The 24,757-nt window shown below is 47.1% G+C and overlaps 3 protein-coding genes across 3 annotated transcripts; 2 read left to right on the top strand and 1 right to left on the bottom strand.

Moving 5' to 3' along the window:
• Positions 1–470: 470 nt before the first annotated feature.
• INS49_002867 (uncharacterized protein) lies at positions 471–2,413 on the top strand (the record flags this gene model as incomplete). Its single annotated transcript, XM_043163668.1, has 5 exons — positions 471–740; positions 985–1,182; positions 1,241–1,582; positions 1,645–1,818; positions 1,880–2,413. The coding sequence occupies 5 exons, from the start codon at positions 471–473 to the stop codon at positions 2,411–2,413; spliced, it is 1,518 nt and encodes a 505-aa protein (XP_043032174.1).
• Positions 2,414–7,247: 4,834 nt separating this feature from the next.
• On the top strand, positions 7,248–8,616 carry INS49_002866 (uncharacterized protein; the record flags this gene model as incomplete). The annotated part of the gene is made up of 2 exons (XM_043163667.1): positions 7,248–8,064; positions 8,117–8,616. The coding sequence occupies 2 exons, from the start codon at positions 7,248–7,250 to the stop codon at positions 8,614–8,616; spliced, it is 1,317 nt and encodes a 438-aa protein (XP_043032173.1).
• Positions 8,617–10,716: 2,100 nt separating this feature from the next.
• On the bottom strand, positions 10,717–13,860 carry INS49_002865 (uncharacterized protein; the record flags this gene model as incomplete). The annotated part of the gene is made up of 1 exon (XM_043163666.1): positions 10,717–13,860. The coding sequence occupies one exon, from the start codon at positions 13,858–13,860 to the stop codon at positions 10,717–10,719; it is 3,144 nt and encodes a 1,047-aa protein (XP_043032172.1).
• Between the last annotated feature and the right edge of the window lie 10,897 nt (positions 13,861–24,757).

Genomic DNA, 24,757 nt, shown 5'->3' with positions numbered 1-24,757 from the left:
GAACCTCACTTTAATTTCCACATCGGCTTTATCACAGATCTGCCCCGGGATCTCATCAAGCTTCCCCAACATGGCAACTATATCCCCGCCCCCGCCTCGCGCCGAAGCTAAAGCACGGCATGGTTACGCACTCGCTCGCAGCTTAGGCTTATCAGTGGAGGAGAGACGCGTGAGGTATCATTCGCCAATGCGACCAGCTTTATCGTTAGTCCTACCACCGGGAACCTGCAACGTCAGCTTAGTCTGTATGAGATGGTCAGCTAGCCGCCCTAGGGCAAATGATACTTGAACCGTACCATCCCGTTGGATCTGCCGGTCGCTCTGCGAAGATCACCATTCTTGTGCCATATTCTGCTCACGTCATTTGGTGACGGGGACGAGCTCATCCTGTCTCTCATCATCATCGCCAGCTGGCCCCCTCTGCAGTAAAGCACTCAGACCGCGGAGACAGTGCTCTCCAGCCTCCAGAAATGTCAACCACGGAGAAGATCTCCTCCTCCGATGGTGCTCCGGCAGAAACGCCGCAGCACCACGCGGAGCTGGTGACCACCGCAGATGACGGCGTCGTCCTGGCGAGCGAAGCAGACGCCGAACTGCTGGCGAAGATGGGATACAAGCAAGAGCTGAAGCGGAACTTCTCGACGCTCGAGGTGTTCGGAATTGCCTTCTCCATTATGGGACTGCTTCCCTCCATCGCCAGCACCCTCGCCTTCTCCCTCCCAGCTGGGCCGGCGGGCATGGTATGGTCTTGGTTCCTGGCCAGCGGCTGTATCTTTGTCGTCGGTCTGGCGATGGCGGACTTGGGAAGCGCGATGCCCACCAGTGGGGGGCTATATTGGTGGACTCATTATTTCAGCTCGCCCAAGACGAGGAATTATCTATGCTTCTTGGTTGGGTACAGCAATAGTCTGGGCTTGATCGGTGGATTATGTTCTATCAATTGTAAGAAGGCTGCCTTCTCCCTGGTCATTGTGACATGTGCAGCTGACATCTCAACTACCTCGCGCAGATGGGTTCGCCCTCATGTTTTGCGCAGTCATCGTCGTTTCAACAGACGGCGAATGGACTCCAAGCAACGGGATCGTATACGTAGTGTTCATGATATGCACGCTCACACACGGCATAATCGCCTCCACCCTGACGAAAATAATGAACAAGCTCCAGACCTTCGCGGTCTTCCTGGTAAGCTTCCTTTTCCAAACCTTAAACCAATCGGCTACTAATTAATCCCTGCGTGTAGAATATCGCCCTGATCCTCTCCACGATCATTGCACTGCCTGTGGGGATGGCGAACAAGCGCAATGACGGCCACTTCATCTTCGCCACCGTGGAGAACCTGACCACCTGGCCGACGGGCTGGGCTTTCATGCTCGCGTGGCTGTCGCCCATCTGGACCATCGGCGCCTTCGACAGCTGCGTCCACATGAGCGAGGAGGCGAGCAATGCTGCCAAGGCCGTGCCACTGGGCATCCTTAGCTCGATTGGGATGTGTTGGGGTCTGGGTTTCGTGATTGTCATCGTGCTTGCTGCGTGCATCGACCCGAATATCGAAAATGTCCTGGGAAGTTCCTTTGGGCAGCCTGTGAGTGCCAGTCGAGTCTGCTTGGACCAGTCTGAATTGCAGTACTAAATGTTTCGTGACAGATGGCTCAGATCTACTATGATGCACTGGGGAAACAGGGTGCCATGGGGCTCATCGCATTCTTGTTCATAGTGCAATATCTGATGGGTTACTCCATCACGATAGCTGCTTCGCGACAGATGTGGGCATTCTCTCGAGACGGTGCTCTGCCATTCTCATCCTTCTTCCGCCGCATTGTAAGTTATCCTGTTTGGGGAAGACAGGTGGATGATCGCCAGTGCTGATGTGATCCCATAGTCCAAAACCTTCGGTTACATCCCGCTCCGAGCAGTCTGGGGTGCCGTCTTCGTCGCCATCATACTGGGCCTTCTTTGCTTGATCGCCCCAGCCGCCGCGTCCGCGCTGTTCTCTCTGGCTGTGGCTGGTAACAATCTTGCCTGGGGCATTCCCATCTTCGCACGCGTAGTGTGGGGGAAAGAGAAATTCACCCCGGGCGCCTTCTACACCGGAAACAAGTTCAGTCTTCCGATCGCATGGGCTGCCATCATTTTCCTAGTGTTTGGGATCCTGCTGGCAATGTTCCCTGTTGGCGGTCCGGACCCCACGCCGGAAACTATGAACTACACCGTTGTGGTGAACATGGCAGTCTGGGGAGGAGCGACCGTCTACTACTTTGTCGCGGCAAGAAAGTGGTTCACCGGCCCCAAGTCGACTGTGGAAGAGATTGAAGGCGTCACAGGGCATGTGTTGAGTGGCCCAGAGAGGGATGGACTCGCGGACGAGACCGAAGGAGGTGGTGGGACGGAGAAGCTGGCTGCTGCCAAGGAATGAGAAAGCTTGGATATAGATCCCGAGGTTCTTGATGCTGATTCATGGACCCTCGCAGAAGACGAGGGGAAGCATACACAACTTACACAGAGACAGATTGGGTTTTACTGTGATGCTAACATCTCCAACGAAACTGGTAAAAATGAAGAAAAAGGATTAGTCTTTGCTCTGTGCTTCTTCGCTTGTCATCCTTTGCATGTTTCCTGGAGGGACAAGTCCTATTCCGACTGCTCTGGGGCCACAAGGCATGGCATGGCCGTGCCAAAAGCGACATCCGCCGTTGCGCAAGGACAGGGCCTTCCTGCATGATGGCGCCAGGGAACGCCTGGTCGGAGGGTTGTCAATTCCAGTCAGGGGTTTGCTTGGCTCCATGAAGTGGGGCCGCCACCATGAAAGTCCGTGGCCACGAAGTGGGGATGGGCAGAGAAGGCAGGGATGTCGTAAATAGCCGTTGTGGATGAGGCTGAGGGCCCAGAACACGACGACACATTTCAGGGGAGAGGGCTGGAAGTTGTCCTGGTCCACCAAGCGTGCGTACGATTGCGTGGTGATTGGTCCGCGCGGACTTTGAGATCGGGGAACCCACCGGTGGCCGGGCACGGTGACGAGGTCGACTCAATCAATGAAGTAATAATTCGAGGAAGTGAGTACCAATTGATGACCGGCTTTTTGACATGCCCGCCGTTGATTGCGAATTAAGCTCGTCACCGGAGTGCTTCGCCAGCTCTGATCCGGTCCTGCTTTAGTAACCACTCTGGCCATGTTGACGGTGCGTGGAACGACCATGAGACAGTTCGCTAGTTAATGATTCGACATTTATTACCTGGGCGAATTGCGTTTCGCAGGCATTACAAAATTGAGGAGACAGCGCGGTGTGGAACGGTCAGGCAAAAGAGATTGATGCTGCACCCTAAGTTCGAAGCCGTGTTGATTAGTGATGTCCAACCACACTTTCGGAAGGTTGTGGTCGATGAGGAACACAACGTCACCATGTTGATTAACTGGCGCAACATACAGCCCATGCCCTGGAACACAAGCCATTTGTCTTGTTCCAGCTGGGCAATTGCTTCATTACCTTCAGATACAAGCTTTGGTCTGGCGGAGTGTCTACAGCACCCCCCCCCCTACTCAAATCTCACAAGGCAACGTTGTTGGGGACCGATTGAATCTACATCACGCTGTTTCCCAACATCACTGGTATTCTCTGTCTGCAACCCTTTGGGGTTAGATGTTCTGAGGCCACAGTGGATTGATTGTAGGGCCTAACCATTTAATCCAGCTCTGAAAAATAGACATAAATTTCGCTCGCCTGAAGATTCCTACCACACTTAATGCGTGCGATGATTGGTTCTTTCATTGTCACAGAAGTGAGAAATTTCGTGGCGGTCGTCTCTGTGTGGGTAGGGTGGGGATGTCAGACTCTTAGCATGCAAGGCGAAGAGGATGGGACCAGATAATCCTCGACAGAGACATTCTTGGTTGTCCCATGTTCGGCCAATTGATTGACATGACCATATCATGCGTCCTGACCGAACGATAGTCGTTGCAAGCACAGGCTCAGATGAGGACTTTGAGACACGCTGTACACTGGGATACAACCAATACGGGACAAAGAGATGTGTGTCTCAAAGCTGATAGCCAGCCCAAGAGACTCCAAGATATGGCAAGAGAGCTCGGGATTGCTTGTCCCAGCCGCAGTGTCACAACCAGTCACCGATAGGCCTGCTGGAAAGTGAGGTCAAGATGCCGAGATGAGGATCGCCGACTAAGAGAGTACGGTGCAGCACCCGCCGCTTGGCTTCGATCTTGATCATGCAGGAGCACATGCTGGCCAGCTCGTACTTGAAACGTTGTCTTGGCTTGTAGAGCTGAAACAAAGCAGAAAAGAACAAAACGGACGGTTGATTACCTCGTGGCCTCAACGGCCTTAATTAGCAACTGGAAGACATTTCCTTGAGAGGTTGGCGTTTGATGCTGCAGCTCATTGAGGGTACCTACGTAACTAGTTCCTCTGTTGGCCACACCAAGCTCAACCAGATACCAGCTTACCACCTGTGCCCAGAGCAGCAATTTGGCAATTATGAAAGCTGATGAAAACTTAATGCATTTTCGCGGCTAATCACTCGCAGACAAGCCATGTTAGCAGCAAGTGAGTTGAGTTTGGTCGGAGGTGCTCCAGAAGACTGACTGCGTGGGAGGCCGCAGGCAACAGACACGGCTGCCTCTGAGGGAACCCCGGATGCATGAACCTTGAAAGAGCAGCCGATAAGCCCCATCCGGACGCCGTGCAAGAGTTGCGCAATGACCTTGGCCGGCGATGTGCATGAATTGGGTGTCGGCGTGTGCCACGGTTCAGAAGCGCGAGTCGGACGCGTTCGTTCCCCACGAACCTTGTGTCCGACGGTTGATGCCGAGAGAGCCAGGGTACAGCAGGGGTAAGCCATGAAGCTTCGGCATAATGAAGCAAAAGAGGTGTGGGTTGACGGAAAAAAAATCCAACGGGGAGGCTTTGGACTTTTTCGCGTTGTCAGATCTTGGCTGCTGGAAGTGATGGTGAAGCTGAGGCTGGCTGGTATTTGTTTGGCTGGCCCTGGACAAGTAGATTGTCTCTCTGGTGGCGCTACACACTTTTTTCCCTGGATACTCAGGTACATCAGGCAACCTGGGAAGGTACCTAGGTACCTAGGTACATTGCGACGCCCCAACTGATTTCCTGCCTTCTCAGCCCAGGGCGCCTACTCCTTCCGTCAAGAGTGACTGCTTTGCAAGAGGAAGGATGGCCGGAAAACGGCCCTTGCCTGGGGGTTCGACAAGCATTCAAGCTCAAGCTCAAGCTCAGGCCGTTCTCCGTCTTGGTCGTCATCGTCGTCGTTCTTCTCCCCGCCCTACTGACCTCTCTCCTTGATCACGTCCGCAGTGCGTTTTGCAGTCAAACCAAGCAGCCGCCCAGAAGCTAGAACTCTCGTCGCCAAAGCTTCGGTTGCTTGCCCGACTTGGCCTGCTGCTGTCCCGTTGTCTGGCTGTGTGGCCGGCTGCAATTTGATCGACCTCACCTTGTTGAGTTGTTCGAGGTGCCTTGCCGTCTTGCCGCGTCCCCTACCTGTGCCCTGACCTGATTGCTCTCTTGGCCATGGCCTTGGCAGACAAAGCTGACAGAGCTGCAATCTAGCTGCTGTGGCATCCAATGTCGGCACCCGGAGGATTCAGGGGTTCGGCTGAAGGCACGAGGCAAGTTGGCCAATGTGCCTAAGCGTGGCACGAAATGCGCTTTCACGACAGCACGACGGCCGCCAGCCAACCAAACAGAGATCGACGGCCTTGCTACTACAGATCAGAAAACGGGACCCCCACCAATTCGCAGTCACGCAATGCTTGGCTGGTCAACGGCTGCTCGAACCGTTGCCAGCCACTGTCCGTTGCCCGCCGTCGCCGTCGCCGTCTCACAGCCAGCCGCTCATCCAGGCAGGACCATTACCAAAGCTACTGGAGCTCGTGTGCCAGCCAGTCGATTGGCATCTGCATCGCATTCTGCATGCTCGCATCTCGGGGATCGTCCACTGCGAGGACCGTCGGCTAAGCTTATTTCTCTGAAGTGAGAGGATCACCCTGCCAAGTCCGCCAAGGGCATAGCGCCCCATCAACCCTGGTTTGCCGATATCAGACTCTCCATTGCCTGTCTGGGCCAGAGCCTCTCAGCCCGTCCCTCCTGTCCTGCGACGACGGCTCTGTTGCTCCCTCATCAATGGTCCAACCCCTGAAGGCTGGCACGCCGTCCTGCCAGTCCCCACCTGTCCTTCTCGGCGTCGAGGTCTGATTCGTCTTGCTCCTGTTGATGACTGCTGCTTTGGGCAACCTCCACCGCATTGAGCTGCGCCTACCCAGCCGCCCACCTGCCCTGCAGATTCTGCCCCTGTCTGCTGGTGTTGGCTTGTTTCAAACACGCGCTATGCCCTGCCGTCTTGCAGCCGCAAACCTGCAACAACCTGCATACGTCCGCCGACGACATGCCAGCATGTTTCCGTCCATATTGCGCCAAGTAGGCGGCCCCGAGGAAACACATCCAACCAACATCGGACGACAAACCAGGTAGATGGCTTGCTTGACTCTTGCGCCCTCGCCCAACGTCATCCGAACCACACAGCCCTCACGTCAACCCCATCCGTCCCGTCAACCCCTGACCTGCGCATGCTGCGGTATACTACTGTACCTCGGAGCGAATTATGCGCTACAGCGTACCGCGTCTCCTGCTGCCAGTGGCGGCTCAGGCTTCATCGGGAGACACCTCGTGGCACCTGGCCCGTCGTGCGTGGCTCTGTAGTCGCCCTTGTCGAACCCGTCCTACCCGGGGAAGACACAATCTCGCTCACGTGCGCTTGAGCGGCCCAAGTGGTCCTGGCCCAAGCCTTTTCTAGCCTGGCAGTGCCTGGGTACCCCGAACATCATATGTGGGCACCCGATGATGATCCACTGCATTACAGTACGGTGACTTCGCTTCCTCCTCTGTGGTGGCTCCTTACCGGATTGGCCCAGCCCACTCTGATCATCTTCATATTAAAAAGGAGTTGAGCCGCCCGTCACGCTCTTTGCCCCGATCTTTCCCTTCTCCAGAGACCCCAAATATCAATATTTACTTGGAAGTACACTCTCGTCGCTCTTTGCCTTTCTTACTTCTCTCGCTTCAGGGTCGCTACGGTCGTTCCTCGAAGCTGCTTCGCTTTTCTCGCTCTCGCTCTCTTCGATATCTTAATATTTGTTCGCTTTATTATCGGCTTGTCCCCTTCCGTCTCACCCATCTCGTACTGTGGATACTGCTTGAGCAGTAATATCTCGAGTCAAAATGCAGCCAACAACCTCTTTCGCCGCATTCCTTGCGGCTACCATGGCCGTTCTCGACGTCGCCTCGGCTTCCCCGACTATTCCTCCTAGGGTGCCGGTCCCGATCTCGAGCACAATCTCGGGCACCGCCTCGCTGAAGCAGGTGCGCAACGTTAGGCACACCGGCAAGGGCCAGAAGGGAGCCCTGCGACTTAAACAGGCCTTACTGAAGTATGGCGCCGCCATCCCCGACGACTTATCCAACGCCGTCTCCCGCATCCGCAACAAGATCCAGTCCGAGCTCCAAGGCGTTCGTCTCCCCAACCTTCCCATCAAGGACAAGAGGGCCACTGGATCCGCGCCTGCTACCCCGGAGGAGTACGACGTCGAGTACCTCACCCCTGTTCAGATCGGCTCGCCCCCTCAGACGCTCATGCTCGACTTTGACACGGGCTCTGCCGACTTGTGGGTCTACTCATCCGCTACTCCTGCCAGCGACATCGACGGACAGGAGGTGTACAACCCCGGTGCTTCCAACACCAGCTCCAAGGTCCAGGGATCGACTTGGGACATCAGCTACGGTGACGGCAGCTCCTCCAGCGGAGACGTCTATTACGACAACGTGACCGTTGGCGGCCTGTCTGTCTACCCTATGGCTGTTGAGGCGGCGACCGATGTCTCCGCCGAATTCACGGCCGATGAAGACATCGATGGTCTGCTCGGTCTGGCCTTCGGCAAGCTGAACACTGTTTCACCCAAGAAGCAGAAGACATTCTTCGAGGCTGCCAGAGCCTCGCTCGACAAATATCTCTTCACTGCTGACCTGAAGGCTGGAGAGCGTAAGTCAATACCTAGTGCTTACCATGCGAAATCTTTCTAACCCACCCGCAGCCGGCACTTACAACTTCGGCTTCATCGACGAGACCGCTTACACGGGCGACATCGAGTACATTCCCGTCGACAGCTCCGACGGTTTCTGGACCTTCAACACGACCGGCTACCAGGTTGGCTCCAGCGCCTACACGGCAGACGCCATCACCGGCATCGCCGACACTGGCACCACCCTGATGCTTCTCCCCACCGACGTCGTCAACGCTTACTATTCCGCTATCAAGACTTCCAGCTACGACAGAGTCAACGGCGGTTATGTGTTCCCCTGCGACACCGACCTTCCGGACTTCAGCTTCGGCGTCGGCAAGGCCACCGTTACCGTTCCTGGCAGCTACATCAACTACGCCCCCGTTGACAGCGCCAACAGCAGCTGCTATGGCGGTATCCAGGACGACAGCGGCATCGGCTTCGCCATTTTCGGCGATGTTGCCCTCAAGGCCGCTTTTGTCGTCTTCGATGGCGAGAATGAGCAGCTTGGCTGGGCCTCCAAGAAGCTGTGACTCCCTGATGGGAGGCAAGTTACCCACCAGCCTGTCGAGGTGACAACCATTACGGTCTATGAGACCTAGACAGCTGTTGGGGACTGCCTCCTGTGTCGCGTGTGCGTGTATGTGCTTGCTTCAGCGTCGGCGTTTTGAAACGGCATTGTACTATACAAAGAGAATTTTCGGGGACCATACAGAGTAGGAGGATCCTGTGGATCGTGGAAGGGTGTTGGTGATGAGAACCTGATATCAGGTATCATGTGTACAAGATGTTGCGGTGTGCAACACGGGAGCTCTCGACATACCCTACACTCAACAACCATGTATCATGATTGTACGAGGAGGGACGACCTTGGTCGGCTGACTTGTCAGCTTCAATGCTTTCGGGCGGAAATGCTGGGAGCCCTACCCCAAATTTTGCTGTATAGATTTTTCTTTTTCAGGCATGTAAATACACCATTGCGCTTGCAATGGTATGCCCATCTATAATCTCGTACCATCCACCACTTGTTTACAAACGTGGGGCCTGTGGCTGCTGTGGGGCATACTGTCCCCTAAGCATAGTAGCGAAGAAGACATGGATTTCAATTCTTTTGCCACCGCAGAATAATGGAGCAAAATTCAGGATAAGACCAGTGCCCTGCCCGTGCTAGTGAGATTGCCGACGTGTTTGTACCCAGATCTATGCGTAAGCTCAACGCGAGATCGAAGAACAACCACATCTTGCCCCGGATTTTGACCTTGACTGAGATCGGTCAAATGGGTGATAACAGGATGGAGATGGGACAGCCCTTCACCTGCGTCTCTGTGAGTGTGTGTTTCACACAGTGAGCATGTGCCGTAGCATCCAAGAGACCTAGGTCCTCGTGCCCAGGCTCGCCTGTTCAGGCTCGGTAGTTGGTTCCCAGCAACAGCCCCTATGTTTTCTCTTCCTTTTGAGTTCTGGAGAGGGCCCGTCCCTTCCATGCGTGTCAGTCTGTATGTCTGATACATCACCAGCTGCCCCCCCCCCCCGCCACCTACCTCTCTTTCTCTCTGCCTTCTCGCGCCTCTTCAACCTGACCTAGGTCTGGTAGAGCAAGCCGGGGATTTGTGCCACCCCCCTCTCGAGCGTCCGGCCAGGAGTGTCTATGTCGTCACCCGGGCACATGGGGTTGGAAATAAGCAGGGGTTGAGTTGGGCACCGGGGTGACAGTTATGTCTGGGTGGTTTTTTGACAGCATATGCTTTGTTTGTGCCTTGTGCATGGACTGCCATGGCGAACGAGCAATACCTCAGTTGAAAACCATGTGCTCTGGCAGAGGCCGCCTGGGCAGACGAGATAGATGCGCTCGGGCGAGATGGAACTGGAGGACATTTACTGCGGCCTCCAGACCATGAAAAGTAAAGGGAGCAGATGCACGTTTCCTCGAATATAGGGCGAGATCTACTGTGCAAGTGATGTGCCACCGCCCTTCAGCGAGCAAGCGAGTGAGTTTTGGACAGGAGATGTGAGCCTCAAGCTGCGAGATTAAGATGATCAATCCTATTATCATACTCCGTCTAAATCCCTATTCCAAAAATGCTAATATCCAGAGGAGGCACATAGGAGCATGTGTATGTATGTATGTGAGTATGTCTGTGTGTGAGAGCGCGTGGTCAAAGAGAGCCTGCCTCACCATCCATCCATGCACCCCGGTAACTAGTGACAAATGCTGGTCTCAACTCCACAGAGATAAAAAGAAAGAAAAGAAAAAAAAAGAAGGTAAAACTAGGGAAGACGGACGGACTCGAGCCCGGGACGCGTCATCGTGTGAGGCCAGAAGGGCCTCAAGTCGTGCCGTATACCATGACTTTTGCTTGACTGTTGTTCTTGAACACCTCGACTCCCCCCTAGCGCCGTTTGTGATGCAAGTGATATGATGGTAATGATGATGACAATGGCAATGCCTCAATATCCCCAAAACAACAAATACCCCGCCCTTAGTGTTCTCAACGACTTACAGTAAATATTGTACATCCGCAGTGTCCTGATTCGTCTGTCGTCGTTTGAAAAGTCCGATCCGTATGTGCATGTGCAAGCGTAAAAATAAAGGAAAGGAGGGGGAAGAGCAGCCTGGCTCAGCCCCAGCAGGTTCATCTCAACCCACCAGCCCCCTTTTCAACAATGAACCGGATCGGCTTCCTCTGCCGTCGGTTTCTCATGCCCTGGGGAGGCACGACCGGCTTCATCATTGGGCCGGGGCCACCAACTCCGCCGCCGCCGAAGCCCATGCCCATATTCATGCCCCCGCCGGGGCTCCCGAAGGGGCTCGGCGCGAGCCCGGGTCCATTTCCGTTGGCGCTGCCCCCGTTGACGGGGGTTTGTGGCCGCGGCACATTCATGTTGTTGTTCATCAGCAGCGCCGGGTTCACGGTTCGCTGCCCGGGCACGCCCCGGACAACGCTCATGGGCAGCCACCTGCCAGGCCCGCGCTCGTCGAAGCCCCACCGCGTGATGCCGCCGCCCGCAAGCCACGCACCCAGGTTCTTGCATTGCGACACGTCAATCCACTCGGTGCGGCTGCAGCCCTCGAGTACGTTCTCGATGCCCACCCCCGTGACTCGCACGCAGCCCCGCACGCTCAGGCCGCGCAGCTCGTTCAGATGCAGCGCGATGCAGCCCAGCGACGCGTCGGACACAGCGCTGCCGCAGAAGGCAAGGCGCAGCTCGCGGAGCAGTGGCAGCCCCAGGGCGACAACCTCCGTGGCCGTGTCCGACAGTGCGCAACAGAAGGACAGATCGAGGTGCGTGAGCTGCTTGGCCGAGTTGACCAGTGCGACGATCGCATTGTCCGAGAGGTAGGTGCAGTCGGCCAGGCATAGGCGTGTTAGGTTAGGGAAACGGAAGGGTGCCCACGATTGAAAGCCTGCATCGGAGATGGAGGTGCAGCGCGTGAGCGAGAGTGACTCGAGGCGAGAAGAGGCGTGCGCGGCCAGATGGGCCATGGATCGGTCGGTAATGTGTTTGCAGTATGAAAGAGTAAGATGCTTGAGCTTTGGACATCCTATGACGGTGCCTGGTGGTGGCGCATTAGGATGCTGCTGCCAGTGCATGACTTGCATCTTTGAGCTCCTCTTTCCCGGAGCGCCCGAGCTGGCGATCACCACATTCTTGCGCTCAGGTGGTGGCTCTGGCACAACCCAGCCCACTACCCGGGCGAGAAGGTTGTCGCCAACCTTGCGACAGTTGCTCCAGTCGACTTCCTCAAGCTCCTTGGAGTTCTCGCTCATTTCGAGGATTTGGCCAGCGCTGACATCCCAAACTGACCGCATACGCCAGGACTTGACATTCTTGCCACAGAGTTTCCAGAATGCCTGGAAGCCCTCGTCCGTAACGTGGTAGCAGTTGGATATGTCAACCATCTCGGATCGATTGCTTATGAATGGGCCAAGAACGTTTGCCAGTGCCCAGTCCGTGACATACCGGTTATGGGGCGAAAGGTCGACATTTTTGCAGAGCTTGTCAGAAATTGTCAAGAGCCGTCGCCAGTGCGAACAGACCAGCCGGAGACGCAGGAGCTCCACGATATTGAGCTGATTGAAGACCATGACGAGGATGTCGTCCGGAAGCGCAATCTTTTGCAGGTTCTGCAGGGACGCCGGTCGGTGAGTCAGGGTTCTCTGCCGTTTTGACGATGGTGCCGCTTGATCGTTCTCTGGTGGGGTATTTGGCGCAGACATGGAGTAGAGCTTTAGCGGGCTGCTCTCAAGAGTCTGGGACGACCTGACCCCGTTGACGCCGGGTGAAGTGGAAGCATCCGTTTGTGCTGGCGTGGGCGGAGCGAGTGAATTGCGCCTCCTATTTCTCAAGTTCTCCATATCCACACTGAGATATGGGTCCGGGTCAGTGTATGTCCTTGTGGTATCCTGCTGCTCGTTCGTAGTAGGTGGACTTGGTTGAGGGGTATTGAATGTAACTGAAGGAAGTATTTCCTTCGTCGGTGTTGACGGATCGACCTCGTCTGGCTGCTCCTTCTCGTCGGCGTCTTTCATCTCGACATCCAAATCTGCTTTGGGATACCTATTTCGCGCCGTCTCCTCGACCTGCGAACGTATCTCGGGAGGGCACTTCTTCCAAAGCTCCGCGAGAGCCTCGCCGCCGATCATGAGGCACTCGACTGAGGTGATGGATCGTACTGTCGCCGTGCGACCCGAGGCCAACCCCAAGCTGGCCACTTCTCCGAAGTACTGGCCGGCTTTTAACCTCGGCCTCAGCATTGAAGACCTCGTCATACGCTTAGAATTGTTGTCTCCGGTTGCTTCGCGGACCACCTCAGCCTCGCCTCGTACGATAAAGTATATCTCGTGACCAGCTGTTCCCTGCCGCACAATGTCCGTAAAGGGAGGGTAGGAGACCGGTTGCGCGCTGAGGCCAAGAAAGTGAAGTACATCTCCGGGCAGCTCAGAAAACAGCGGCAGCTCTTTCAAAGTGGTCCGCACGTCGACATACCCGCTCCCAAGGGCACTGCCCCCGATAGACGGATCTTCGATTACCCCAGGGCTGGGAGATTTCCGCTTCTTGGAGTTGACAACCGCGCCCTCTTTGATGACCCCAGCGTCACCAGTCCTCACTTCGCCCGGGACAACATCGCGACTGACTGTGCCGGTCTTGCGGGCGGGCCTCATCCCCCGCTCACGCTGTTTCTTCTTCAAGATCTCCAGCCTTTCCTGCGCTTCCTGAAGGATCGCCTTCTCCATGTCTGGGAACATTGGAAGCTCTGCGTGGAGATCCTCCTTCTTGAGAACAACCAGCATACATTTCGTTCGCGCAACAATCGTGGCCGTGCGAGGTATTTTCATCAGGACACCGATCTCGCCGAAGAAGGCACCAGCCTTGAGCTCTGCGTAGACCGCTTCGCCGTCCCGCGAAGTGACCGCCACGACACCGCGCACCAGCCAGTACATTGACCTGGCGTCGTCTCCCTCGGTGAGAATGACATCATGGGCCGCATGTACCTGTGGCCGCAGGTGCTTGCCGATGGCGGCGAGGAACTCGTCTGGGGCAGACCTGAACAAGGGAAAGGACCTTATCCGATCCACTAGGTCGAGTGGCATATCGCGAATTGTGCTTGCTGCGAGAGGCGATGGGCGGATCGGCCGACTGGGGTTGGTCTCGACGTTGAACGACCTGATCATGGACGACACGGAGCCCGAAAGTTGCTGGCCATTTTGAGCATGATGGTGTGCCAGCGCCCTGTAGGGCGATGGCGGAGGGGTCGAGACTCGACTACGTCTCATGACGAAAGCTTGGTCTCTTGTCTCCTCCGAGCTCAGACCAGCCTCGTGGGGACGTGTAGCTTCCTTCCACCGCTTTGACCAGATGTACGGCCGGGTAGCGCTTCCATGCGAAGGATTGTGTAATTCTCAAATCGGGTCTTGGAGAGTTGCTGCGCTCTGTACCCGCCTGCTCCCCCGTATTTGATCGTGAGGAACGAAGTAGCTCGCGTGCTTGTCCTGTTCCCGGCTGTATTATCGAATTGGTGTCCGTGGGCCCAATTCATGCCTAGCAAGACCTGTTCTGGGTATTTGCTGGGACCTCAGCACCGACGCCGGGCGCGCAAGCCGTCAAAGGGAAGAATCGACGTTTTCGCAGTCTCGTGTGATCGACTCGAAGGACGGTGGGGAAGTGTAGGTGGTTGTACCACAGCTGAGTGTGTTGGGAGGCCCACCAGAGAGCTGCGCGCTCAGCGGTGTTGACTGCCTCCGGGGTGATGGTACAGACCAAGAGCCACTGAGCCGAAGGAGGAAAAAAGACTCCGGCCGTACGCGCAACTTAGGCTCGGCCTGTCGTGGAACGTTGACAAGGTCTCGGAACGGAGTATTGGGTACAGAAGGCGCTGGTTGGCTCTGGCTGTCTGGACCTCGAGCTCCACGGCGTGTTGGGCCCTATGATCGGAGGTCTGGTCAGCATCCAATGCTCAGACCTCAGGCCTCTCGGGCCGAGAGCTACCTAAACCTCGTGGGGAAAGGAGCTAAGTTCGAACTGGGTTGTTTGAAACGTACAGAAGGCGCCGTTGGGCGGGCCTAGCTTAAAAACGCAAGGGATGCTTGTGGGTAACGAGCTCACGGGAGCAATGACGCGTGCCTAGCTGCCAGTCTCGTCGGAAACCGCCGCGGGGTTGCAGGACGAGCAGAGGACTGGAGGCTGGAGGGAAGAATTATTTGCGAGCAGAGAAGCGCATGTAGCCGAGAATGTGGAGCTGGCGATGGTGGTTGTTGTGGAGGAAGAGGAGGGCAGTCTCAAGCTCGAGGTGTCACAGGACCAGAATGGACAAGGTATGTGTGTGTATGTGTAGACTATGTGTGTGGTGCAACTGCGACGGCGATCGACGGGCTAGTAAGCGATAAGGTAGGATGGCCGAGGCGAGGGGTGAGCGGGCGGTTGCCAGTGGGCAGTGGGAGCTTGCCCAGCAGCTGCATGCACGCGCTCGAACCGAACCGATTGGCGTTAGCAAGGCCGGCTCTCTGGGGTGTTCTGGGGCTTGTCAGGTTGGGTTGGGTTTGGCCTGCTTTGGTTGGGTTGCGTTGATGTCTCTCTTGCGCTCAGACGGCCGATTTGACGTTGCTGTGTTTCGCGGGAGCGTGCCTGTGCCTGAGCTGTGTCTGTGTCTGTGTTCTGATGAGACGTGGGGCCGGGAACGCCAGGCTGTCGGTGCCCTCTCCACCCTTGCTTGATTGACGGGCAAAGGGAATCAGAGATACCAGTTGGCTTGTCCACGAAGGAAATGCGGTGCTGCAGAGACAGCTGGGTAGATGTTCTCCTGGGATTCTTTCAATCTTTGGGGACCCTTGTCCAGGTGCTTGTCTCAGAGCTAGGAATAGGAAGAAGCCCTTCTCAGACACACAGACACAGAAAGGCGCGGTGGGTAGGCTGCATGAAACAACAAGAAGCCCCCAAGCTGTCTGCGGCTTTGCGTGTTGCCTGTCGCCTGTCGCGTGACGGCTGAAAGCGCACTTCTTCGAAATGCAGCTTCCCAAGCTCTCAGCTACTGTGCGCTGTCCTAACTGGGCGCGCGATCAAGCTTTCCAGCAACACGGCCTGTCGCAGTCGAATCGCGACTTGACGGGAGCGGTGGGGGACGGAGAGGTAGAGGACGATAGCAGGGGTTGCGCAGCTGCGCGCGAGGCGGCCGAGTGCTGCCTTCCTTGGATGGGAAGTCGATTGAGGCACGCCAGCGATGTAGAGTGGCGGTTGCAGTTGAAGATCTGAGATCGAGGGAATAGGAGTCTTTTTGCCACCAGCTCCTGGGAAGAAGTGGTCTGGTGTTTTGAGGACCGGGGCAGGATGTTGGCGGTGGGTTGTAATGGCGGTAACGGTCTCCACGGTGCTGGGCCCCAGACGGATGACAAGCAACAGGCGCAAGACTGTAGCTCGGATCAAACCAGATCAGACCAGACCAGATCACCTCAGCTACCAGTTGAGATCACTCCAGGGATCGAAGAGGAGGTGTCGCCCAGATTCTGCTGAGGAGTCTTCCCTATGTTTCAGAGTCGGTCCTCGGTTCGAAGCTGGAAGCCAGACAGGCAGGAGAGGCGATTGGGGGAGGAGGGGAAGGACGGGAAAGAAGCAGACGCGAGAATAGATCGGGGTACGGTAGACACGAGCAGAGCAGAGCAAAGCAGCATAGAGCAGAGCAGACGCGGGAGAAGGTGTGCGAGGGAAAAACAAACCCTCCTAGCTGGATGATACCCCACCGGTGAACCTTGACTACCTATCCAGATTGTACGGTCTACAGGAGTCTGTCTGTGTGTGCGTGTGTGTGTGTCGCTCTTTCCCATTGACTACACCACCTTCTCTCCCATGAACTGGTGTGTGTGGGCAAGTGGGATCGGGTCTGTGCTTGTGGGTAAGTCCCTGTCTCTCTTTCCCACTTGCTCTCCCACTCCAGCTCCCACCCACTCCCGCACGCAACAGCTGAACATGCGCGCCCTGACATCTGGGTGGCCTGGCGCAACGTCTCCAACAACGGCTGGGTCTGCTGCTGGGATGCCAGCCATGTCGTTGGACGGTTGCCTGAGCTCGACCCGTGGGACTGCAGGGCCGGGCCCCCCAGAAGCTCGGAGCGCATGACGACCGAGCAGGGCGGGTTGCACTGAAAGCCAAAAGCAAAGCTTAGCGAGCCTACCCAGGCAGCACAGGCGGCCCTGTTGGTGGCCCAATGGCCCGATTGACCCCCAAGGGACCCCAAGGGACCCCAAGGAACCCAGGCCGGTGGGCTTCTAGAAGGCGTGCTAGAAGGCCTGGAAGGATGCAAGGCCCGGCGAGAAGAGACGTGGAAGCACAGAAGAAGCAGAGCTGCAAGTGCCGGGTGTGGCTAAGCCCACTAGGGCAGGTTGAGCTGCGATTGGGCTGACGTGCGTGGGATCCCGGCCGCCTGTGCCTCCCTCGTACAGCACAGCACGCAGACTATCTGGAGTATCTCCTGTCACGGTCGTACCCAGATAAGGGCCTCGGGAAATAATAAGCAGACGTGCATAAGAGCTGCCGTAGACTCGGTAGATCAGTCGACACATCTGACTGCCTTGAGTGCCGACGCGAGACCATCACAGACTCCCTCCCGGCGACGAGAAAGCGAGAGAGGAAAAAAAGACGGAAGGACACCCCGACATCTGCCTGCCCTGTCAATTTGAGCTTCATTGGACCCCTCTTTTGCGAATGTGCGTTTTAGGGAAAGCGAAGGGTCTCAAATGTCGGTGAGCAAGCTGGTCCCTGCCCCGGGTGCGCTGTGGCCATGAGCCTGCAAGACCCTGAGCCTTTTTTTCCTTCGAGCTCTGCTGGCTGCGGTCTTCATCTCAGGCTCCTCGCTGTCTGGCAACAAATATCAAGCAGGTCGCAAGACTGTGGTCCCTGGGCGTAAGCTCCCACTAGTTGGAGTCTTGCTATACAATTCTCCATGTATCAGTTTTGCTTGTGAATTTGCCATATCTGTACGAGCATCGGGCACACACCAGCAGAAGCGTCTGAATGCCAACGGGAGTCGGGACCACGGTTACGGGCCAGTCCGGGTGCTTCGACCAAGGTCCCCACCGATTGCTACAGGCCGTCCAATCCAGACAGGCTAGATTGGCCATTTCTATTCAGGGCGCGCTTTTTAAAAGCAGAGGGAGCAGAAGTGCAGTCTCCGGGTACGACTTGTTGCTTCGTCCTGTGTCTCCAACGCCTGCTCGGTGGCTGGAGGGTGGAATTCATCATCCCGGTTGAAGAGAGTTTGGTGCTCCCACGCAAGGGACCCCTCCCTCGTCCTGGGAGCACCAGGGCAGGCAGGGGCCGCGCTGGCGGGCCGTTTTCTAGAACACTTCTAGCGCTTGGTCCGTGCCTTGGGGGCCGAGTTGTCACTGTCTGTCAGGGGGTTCTGCAATAAGAGGGTTGTATTTGGTTTCTGGTTGGTATTCTGTCTAAGTTTATGCTAAAGGGCTGAGAGGCCGAGGACTACCTATTAATGCCCATAAGGGGTTTATGCGGTACTCCTTTCTTATAATTTGCCCCCTTTAAAAAAAAAATAGCGGCGCCCTTACCGCTAATAAATAATTCTAAGAGGTGCGTTTAATAGATTAGTTATCTTGTGTTTTGTCTTTTGGGCAAAGCATTAAGCCTAAATTATCTCCATTTTCCTTATAGTCTTTATTTCCGTCCTTTAAAGCGTTAAAGTTATTTTAAGGTTTATCCCGTAATTTATTATATTTCTTATAATTAGCTGCTTTTGCATCTTTATTTAATTTAAAGTTATTAGTGAAAACTTTTAATTTAAAAGTATGTTTATTATTAAGTGATTTAATAATAATATTTATAATATTTTAAATAGCGAGGAAGGCATTAAATTTATTTATAATTATTTTGATAAATAGGGTATAGTGATTGCCTTTTAGGGTATTGATTTATTTATTTTTCTTAGCTAATTGGTTTTTTAAGCTGGTAATATATGCAGTGCTAAGGTTAAGTTGCATTTAGAGTGTATTTTGCTAAATCTTTATTTTAGTGTTTTTTAATTATAATTTTGCGATTTGGGCTTGCTATTTATTAACTTTAGCGGTAAATTTAGCGTTTTTTGTTTTGTATTGCTTATATTTTTGCTATTTCGTTAAAGGCGGGGGCGCTATTAATAGGGAATATGAATTGGTATTAGCGTATTTTATTATGGGTATGGAAGGTTGCGTTAATTAAAAGGTTGTTAAGTTCTTAGTTGTAAATATAATGGGTTGCAGGGATATATTAAACTTTGTTTTCTTTAAGTTGTATTATAAACTTATTATAGGCGTTGTATTAAATTTTTTTTAATTGGTTTTTTTTAATAAATTATATTTTTTAATTTAGGATAATATAATAAGGATGATGAAATTGCTATTGGAGGAGTAATTGCTAAGGGGAAGTGGTTTTTTAAGTAGGTTTTCTTTAATTTTATTGCGGATAGATTTAGCGGCTTTAGTGTTTTTATTAAAATTGCTTTTACTTAAGAATTCTTTAAATTTAAATTAGGATTTAGCTTAAGAAGAAGAAGTATTATAATTTGCTATGTTAAATAAGTATTATAAAGAATATAGCAGGGTTAGGGCTTTTTTAATTAATATGTTTATCTTTATATTTATATAAAAAAGGTATTAATTAAATTTTCCATTAGTAATATCTTATAGTTTATTATAAATATATGTTTATTATTTATATTTATTTTTTTTATATTTTTTAATAAATTATGGGAGCTTTTTATTATATTCCTACTTTTGCATTAAGTAAATAAGGGTAAGGAGATTTATAGCCTTATTAAGTATGTTGATTTTAATATTATTGGAATTAAGAATTGTTTATAGTGTATTATATAAGTTTCTTGCAGTAATTATTAAGTTAACTTAGTTATTTTAGCGTATAATGTTATTAATGTTTTTGATTTAGGGCTTTGGATTTTAAAAAAGATTTATAGCTTAGCGCTTTGCTTTAAATTTGCGCCGTTTAAGCTGATTTTTGAATAGTTTTTTGCTTTTATCTTCTTTTGCCATTATTATTGGTAATGGGCTTGGATTATAAGGTTATTTTAAGTGTATTGTTTATTGAATAAAGATGAATGGAATAAGAAAGAGGAAGAAGTTTGTAGTTTATGAGAAAGAATTAAAAATTATGCTTTAAGTAATGCTGTTTTTATCCTATTTTTTTGTTTAAAGTTTTTAGGTAAATATTGTTATGAGTTATTATGGTAGTTATTGATAGTAGTTATTGGTAATAATTATTAATGGTAGTTATTATATTAAGTTTATAATAAATAGTTATTTATGGGTGAATTTATTAAGTAATGATTATACATTGGGTCTTAATTATAATAAGGTTATTTATTTTTAAAATTTAGGTTTTAGTTTAATATATTTAATAAGATATTTTATATTTTTTAATTTTAAGTATTGTTGGTTAATTATGCGCTTTGCGTGATTTTTAATTTAAATGGGTTTAATTTAAGGTATGTTTTGATTGAATGGATTTAAAGGGTACGGCTTAAAGTAGTTAATGGAAATGATATTATGCTTTAACTTTTATATGCGCGGAAAGTTAAGTTAGTATATAGAATGGTTGATCTTTTTTATGATTTTAAAAGGGCCTATATATTATGGTTTATATTTATGGCTAATATTTTGTGGAATTCCATATTCTTTATGTAGTTAAAGTAGTACTTATGCTTTGATTTTAAAGAATTATGCAAGATATTATTTATTAAAGTGTGCCTTTATCATTATCGCCATAAGTGTAAGGGCGTTATATATATAAATATGGTTTTAAGGAAGGTTTAGCAGTTAATAAAGTACTTAGTTTATAATAATATTTAGAATGTTATTTAGGGTAAAGCCTTTAATAATTTCATTTAAAGAAGTTTTAATTGCTTAGGATTTGCTATTATAGTATTTAAATTGTATTTATGGCAAAGTATTTAATTATTTTCGCGGATTATTAAGGCCGTGAATAAAGTAGCGAAGTATAAATTTAATAGTTTATACCATCTTTTTTAATTGGCTATTGATTTATAAATGATATATAGTTATGTAAAGCAGCTTTATTTTAAATAATTTCTATATTAATAATTAAATGCTTAATAAGAATTTAGGGTTTTAATTTAAGAGGATAACTTTTAAATAGCCTTAGTTACTTTAAAGTAAGTATTATAGCAAAGAGGAGGCTTATTTTATAGCTTTTTATATTGATTTTTTAAGCATTAACAATAAGTTTTTTAAGAATTTATAAATTATTAAGAGGATATAATTATAGCCTTTTATTAAGGAAAGTTTAAGGATAAAGTTTATTATAATTTAATAGTATAAATATGGTGGGCTAAGCAGTGATTGCAAGCTTTTATAAGCCTTATATCTTTTAATTTTAAAGACTTAATAATTGGGATAGTAGTGGATAAATTTATGTAGTTTAAAATGCAGTCTTTTAATATAAAAGGGGCAGAGGAATTTACTGAATTAAGTATAATTATGATGGTTATTAACATAAGCAAATTTTAAGATTTTAATTATATATAATTAAGGAATATAAAGATAAGGAGTTTTGTTTTTATTTAATGTTTTTTAAATAAAGCTAAAGCAAATTTTAAATAAAAGAATGGCTTTATTTTTATAAAAAGCATTATTTCACTATATTATGTTTAAAATTTTTACTTATTAAGGATTTATTTAATAGCTATCTTAAAGGTACTTGCAAAAGTTAAGAGATATTTTAATATATATATTTTTATTTTATAAATTTAATTTTAAAGATATTGCAAGGGCTATTAAGCATATTTCCAAGAAAAATAATTAATGTTTATTTTAATTATTTAAGAAAATATTTAGTTTATTATCTTTAGTTAATGGCGCTATATTTAATAATAATAAATATAATAATGCATTTAACATAATATTTTTTCTTTTTAATTTATATAATAAATTAATTTTAAAAGCGCTAATATATTTAAGGATATAAATTAATTTCTTATTATTTATTAAGGCTATAATAAAGTTAATAATATTAAGTTATTTAAAAAAGGTAAGGATTGCTAAGTAGTTTATGTAAATTATAGGATAGTGCTTAGTAATGTTAATTTAGTATTAATATTTTTTAAATACTTATATATAATTAAAAAGTTTTATTTCCATAGCTTAATATTAGCGTTTTGCGGAGGATAAAGTGCGGCTAAGGTATGTAATTATTTTAATTAAAGTTTGCAGCAGGTATATAATAATATGGTTATTTTTTATAAGTTTACCCGCAGCTAAGTTTGCTATATAATAAACTTATATTTTAATTTTAAATATAAATATATTAAAATTAATAAATAAATGCCTTTTTAAATTAAAATATATAATAAATGTAAACTTAATTAGGTTTTGTTTTATAGTGTTAAAGGTAGCTTTTTTTACATTGCTAAGTAGGATAAATATAATTCATTTTATTTAATTTTCTTAAGTTATTTTACCCTTTAACTTTATTAAGGCATTTAATTAATAAAGATTTATTTTTTACTATTTAAAAGGCTTAATCTTTATTATAAAATATAGAATGTTATATCTTATATAGCTTGCAAGGCTAATAAAGTATTTTAAATCCTTTAATAAATAAGGAAATTCCAAGGCTTTAATAGCCTTTAAGCATTTTTTAATTATGGAAAGGTTAAAAGAGTTAATATAATAGCTAAGTATAATAGCTATTAGTATTATAAAATAAGATTTTTTTAAGCTTATTAAAATATTCTTTTATTATAGTTAATTGAAAATTAAATAAATATTATTAATATAATTTTATAAGGAGCTATTAATAGTAATAATTATATTATTGGTATAGGCTTTAGCGGGTATATCTTTAAGGAGCTGATTTATTTATTATTATATATAGGTTGGGCTGTTATGATATCTTATAATAGTATAGTTAAATATAAATTATTTATAAGTTATTGTAATAGTAAATATTTATTAAGATTTGGGATGGATTTGCTATTAGTAAAAGAAGGTGGTGGCGTTGAGAATTGTAATGTATTTTGCATTTATGATTTTTAAAAGAATTTGGTTTTAGTTTTTTATAGGGTATGCATTAAGGATTAATATATGGTTTAGTTCTTGAATATTAATAATTATGCAATCTTTTTAGGTATTATTTAGCATTATTTGCTAAATAATAAATATAGGGAAAGAAAAGGGAATGAATTAAGTTATTTATTTGATTTTTTTAATAATTTACAGTTTGTTTAAAGTTTTATTAATAACCTTAGCGTTTTTTAAGGTTATAAAGTAAATTTTATATTTTTTTAAAATTATGTTTTATTAGTTTTATTTAAGGTAAATCTTAAGCTATTTATCTTATGAAGCTTTGGTTTAACTCTTGTTTTTAAAGATGTTTGCATTTTTATTAAGGAAATGTAAAAGCTTATCTTAATTAATAGGGTTTAGGTTGGAAAATATATTAATGCTTATTAAGGTATGCATTTAAAAGTTATTTAACGGCATTATCTTTAAATATTAGGAATTTAAGGATTTATAAAAGGTTGTAAATATAGCTTTATTGTCTTTATTAATAGTATGAATTTGGTATTATGGGTTTAAAGAGCATAGGTATTTAATAAATGTTTTATTAAGTATAATAATAAGCTTATTTATTTTATTTTTAATAATAATGTAAGCTAAATAGATATTTATAAGGAAAGCATAAGCATTAAATTAAGTTGATATAAAAGTAAACATTAAGTTTTAAATATTATTAATATATAGGCAATGTTTAATAAAGAGATAAATAGCTAATTTAGGTAGTATAATAATATATTGCATGATAAGTATTTTAGCCTTAATTAAGCAGCTATGATTTTTCGTTTTCATGGGAATTTAAATGTAGCAAGAGTTAATATTAATATATTCCTTTAAATTAATAATGTTAAAGCCCTTTAATCTTATAGCGTTTATATTAATAAGCATATTAGCCTTTAAATCTTTAATTATAAAGACTTTATAAGTAAATAAAGTAATTGCTAAGGTTTTGCAATTAATATGCTTTTCTAGGAATTATAATGGCATAAGTATATAATTATATAATTTATAAATTTTTATTTTAAGTTTATATAATTATAATGGAAATGCATATTTATAAATTGGCAAGAAGGGATAATTTTATTATAATTATTATTTATTTGCTATTATTTAATTACAGCTAGTATCGCTATAAATATTTAATAATAATTCAAATAATAATTAAATAAAAAGATATAAATAAGTTTAAGAGCGAAAATTAAATCTTATCCTAAGTTTTAAGTTAACCCTTATTAGCAATTAAATTATCTTTACGCCCCTTATAGTATTTAATAAAATATTAGGGCTTTTTAGTTTTTTGCTAACCGCTTTAAGGCATTTTTTAATGCATTATTTAAGCCTTAATCATTTTATGGGCTAGAAGTCTTTGTTTTAGCTGTGAAAGCCGTTAATATTTATTTTTATTAGGGTTAAGGCTTTTTAAAATAGGCGGAATAAATATAATTTATTAATAAGTTATTACTATAAAAATGCTTAATGCAATAGCGGTAAATAAATGGTAATAATGCTAATATACTGAAAAAGGTAATGTTTAGGTAGTTATTATGGTTATTAATGGAAAACGCTTCCTTAAAGGGATAGTTAAAAGCCTTAGCAGCTATATTTATAAAGAACTCTTTATTTGGGACTTTCTTAATTAAAGGTGGTTAATATGTGGGCATATTGGGTTGCTTTATAAAGTTTATAAACTTGCTATAATAGGCTTAATAGGGTTGATTTTGTTGATATGATTTACTGGCGGATGGGGCTTGCAGGGCGGGTAGGCGATGATTCTTTGGGATGAGCGGTTATTAGCGATTTCTTTGCTATGGCTATTATTAAGCGGGTTATTACTATTTATCTTATTATTAACGCCATGCAGCGTATTAATTTAGTGGCAGCTAAGGTTAATTATATTTAGCATTTTAAATTTAGCCTTAATTAATTAATTAGGCTGGTAGTTAAAATTAATTCTGGGTTTAGTTAGCTATATATAGTTAATTATATTATAAAAGAGCTTAGGGTAGCTATGCTTAAAAGCGTTGTTATAATTATTATTATTGGGGCTGCAAAGGTAGATATTATAAGGCATAGGGGATATTTAACTTGCCTTTATAGGCGGGTG

The sequence above is a fragment of the Diaporthe citri genome (genome assembly GCF_014595645.1).
Source record: "Diaporthe citri strain NFHF-8-4 chromosome Unknown scaffold_1, whole genome shotgun sequence".
Taxonomy (NCBI): Eukaryota; Fungi; Ascomycota; class Sordariomycetes; order Diaporthales; family Diaporthaceae; genus Diaporthe; species Diaporthe citri.
Note: the sequence above shows the minus strand (reverse complement) of the source record. Positions and strands in the feature narration are given on the sequence as shown.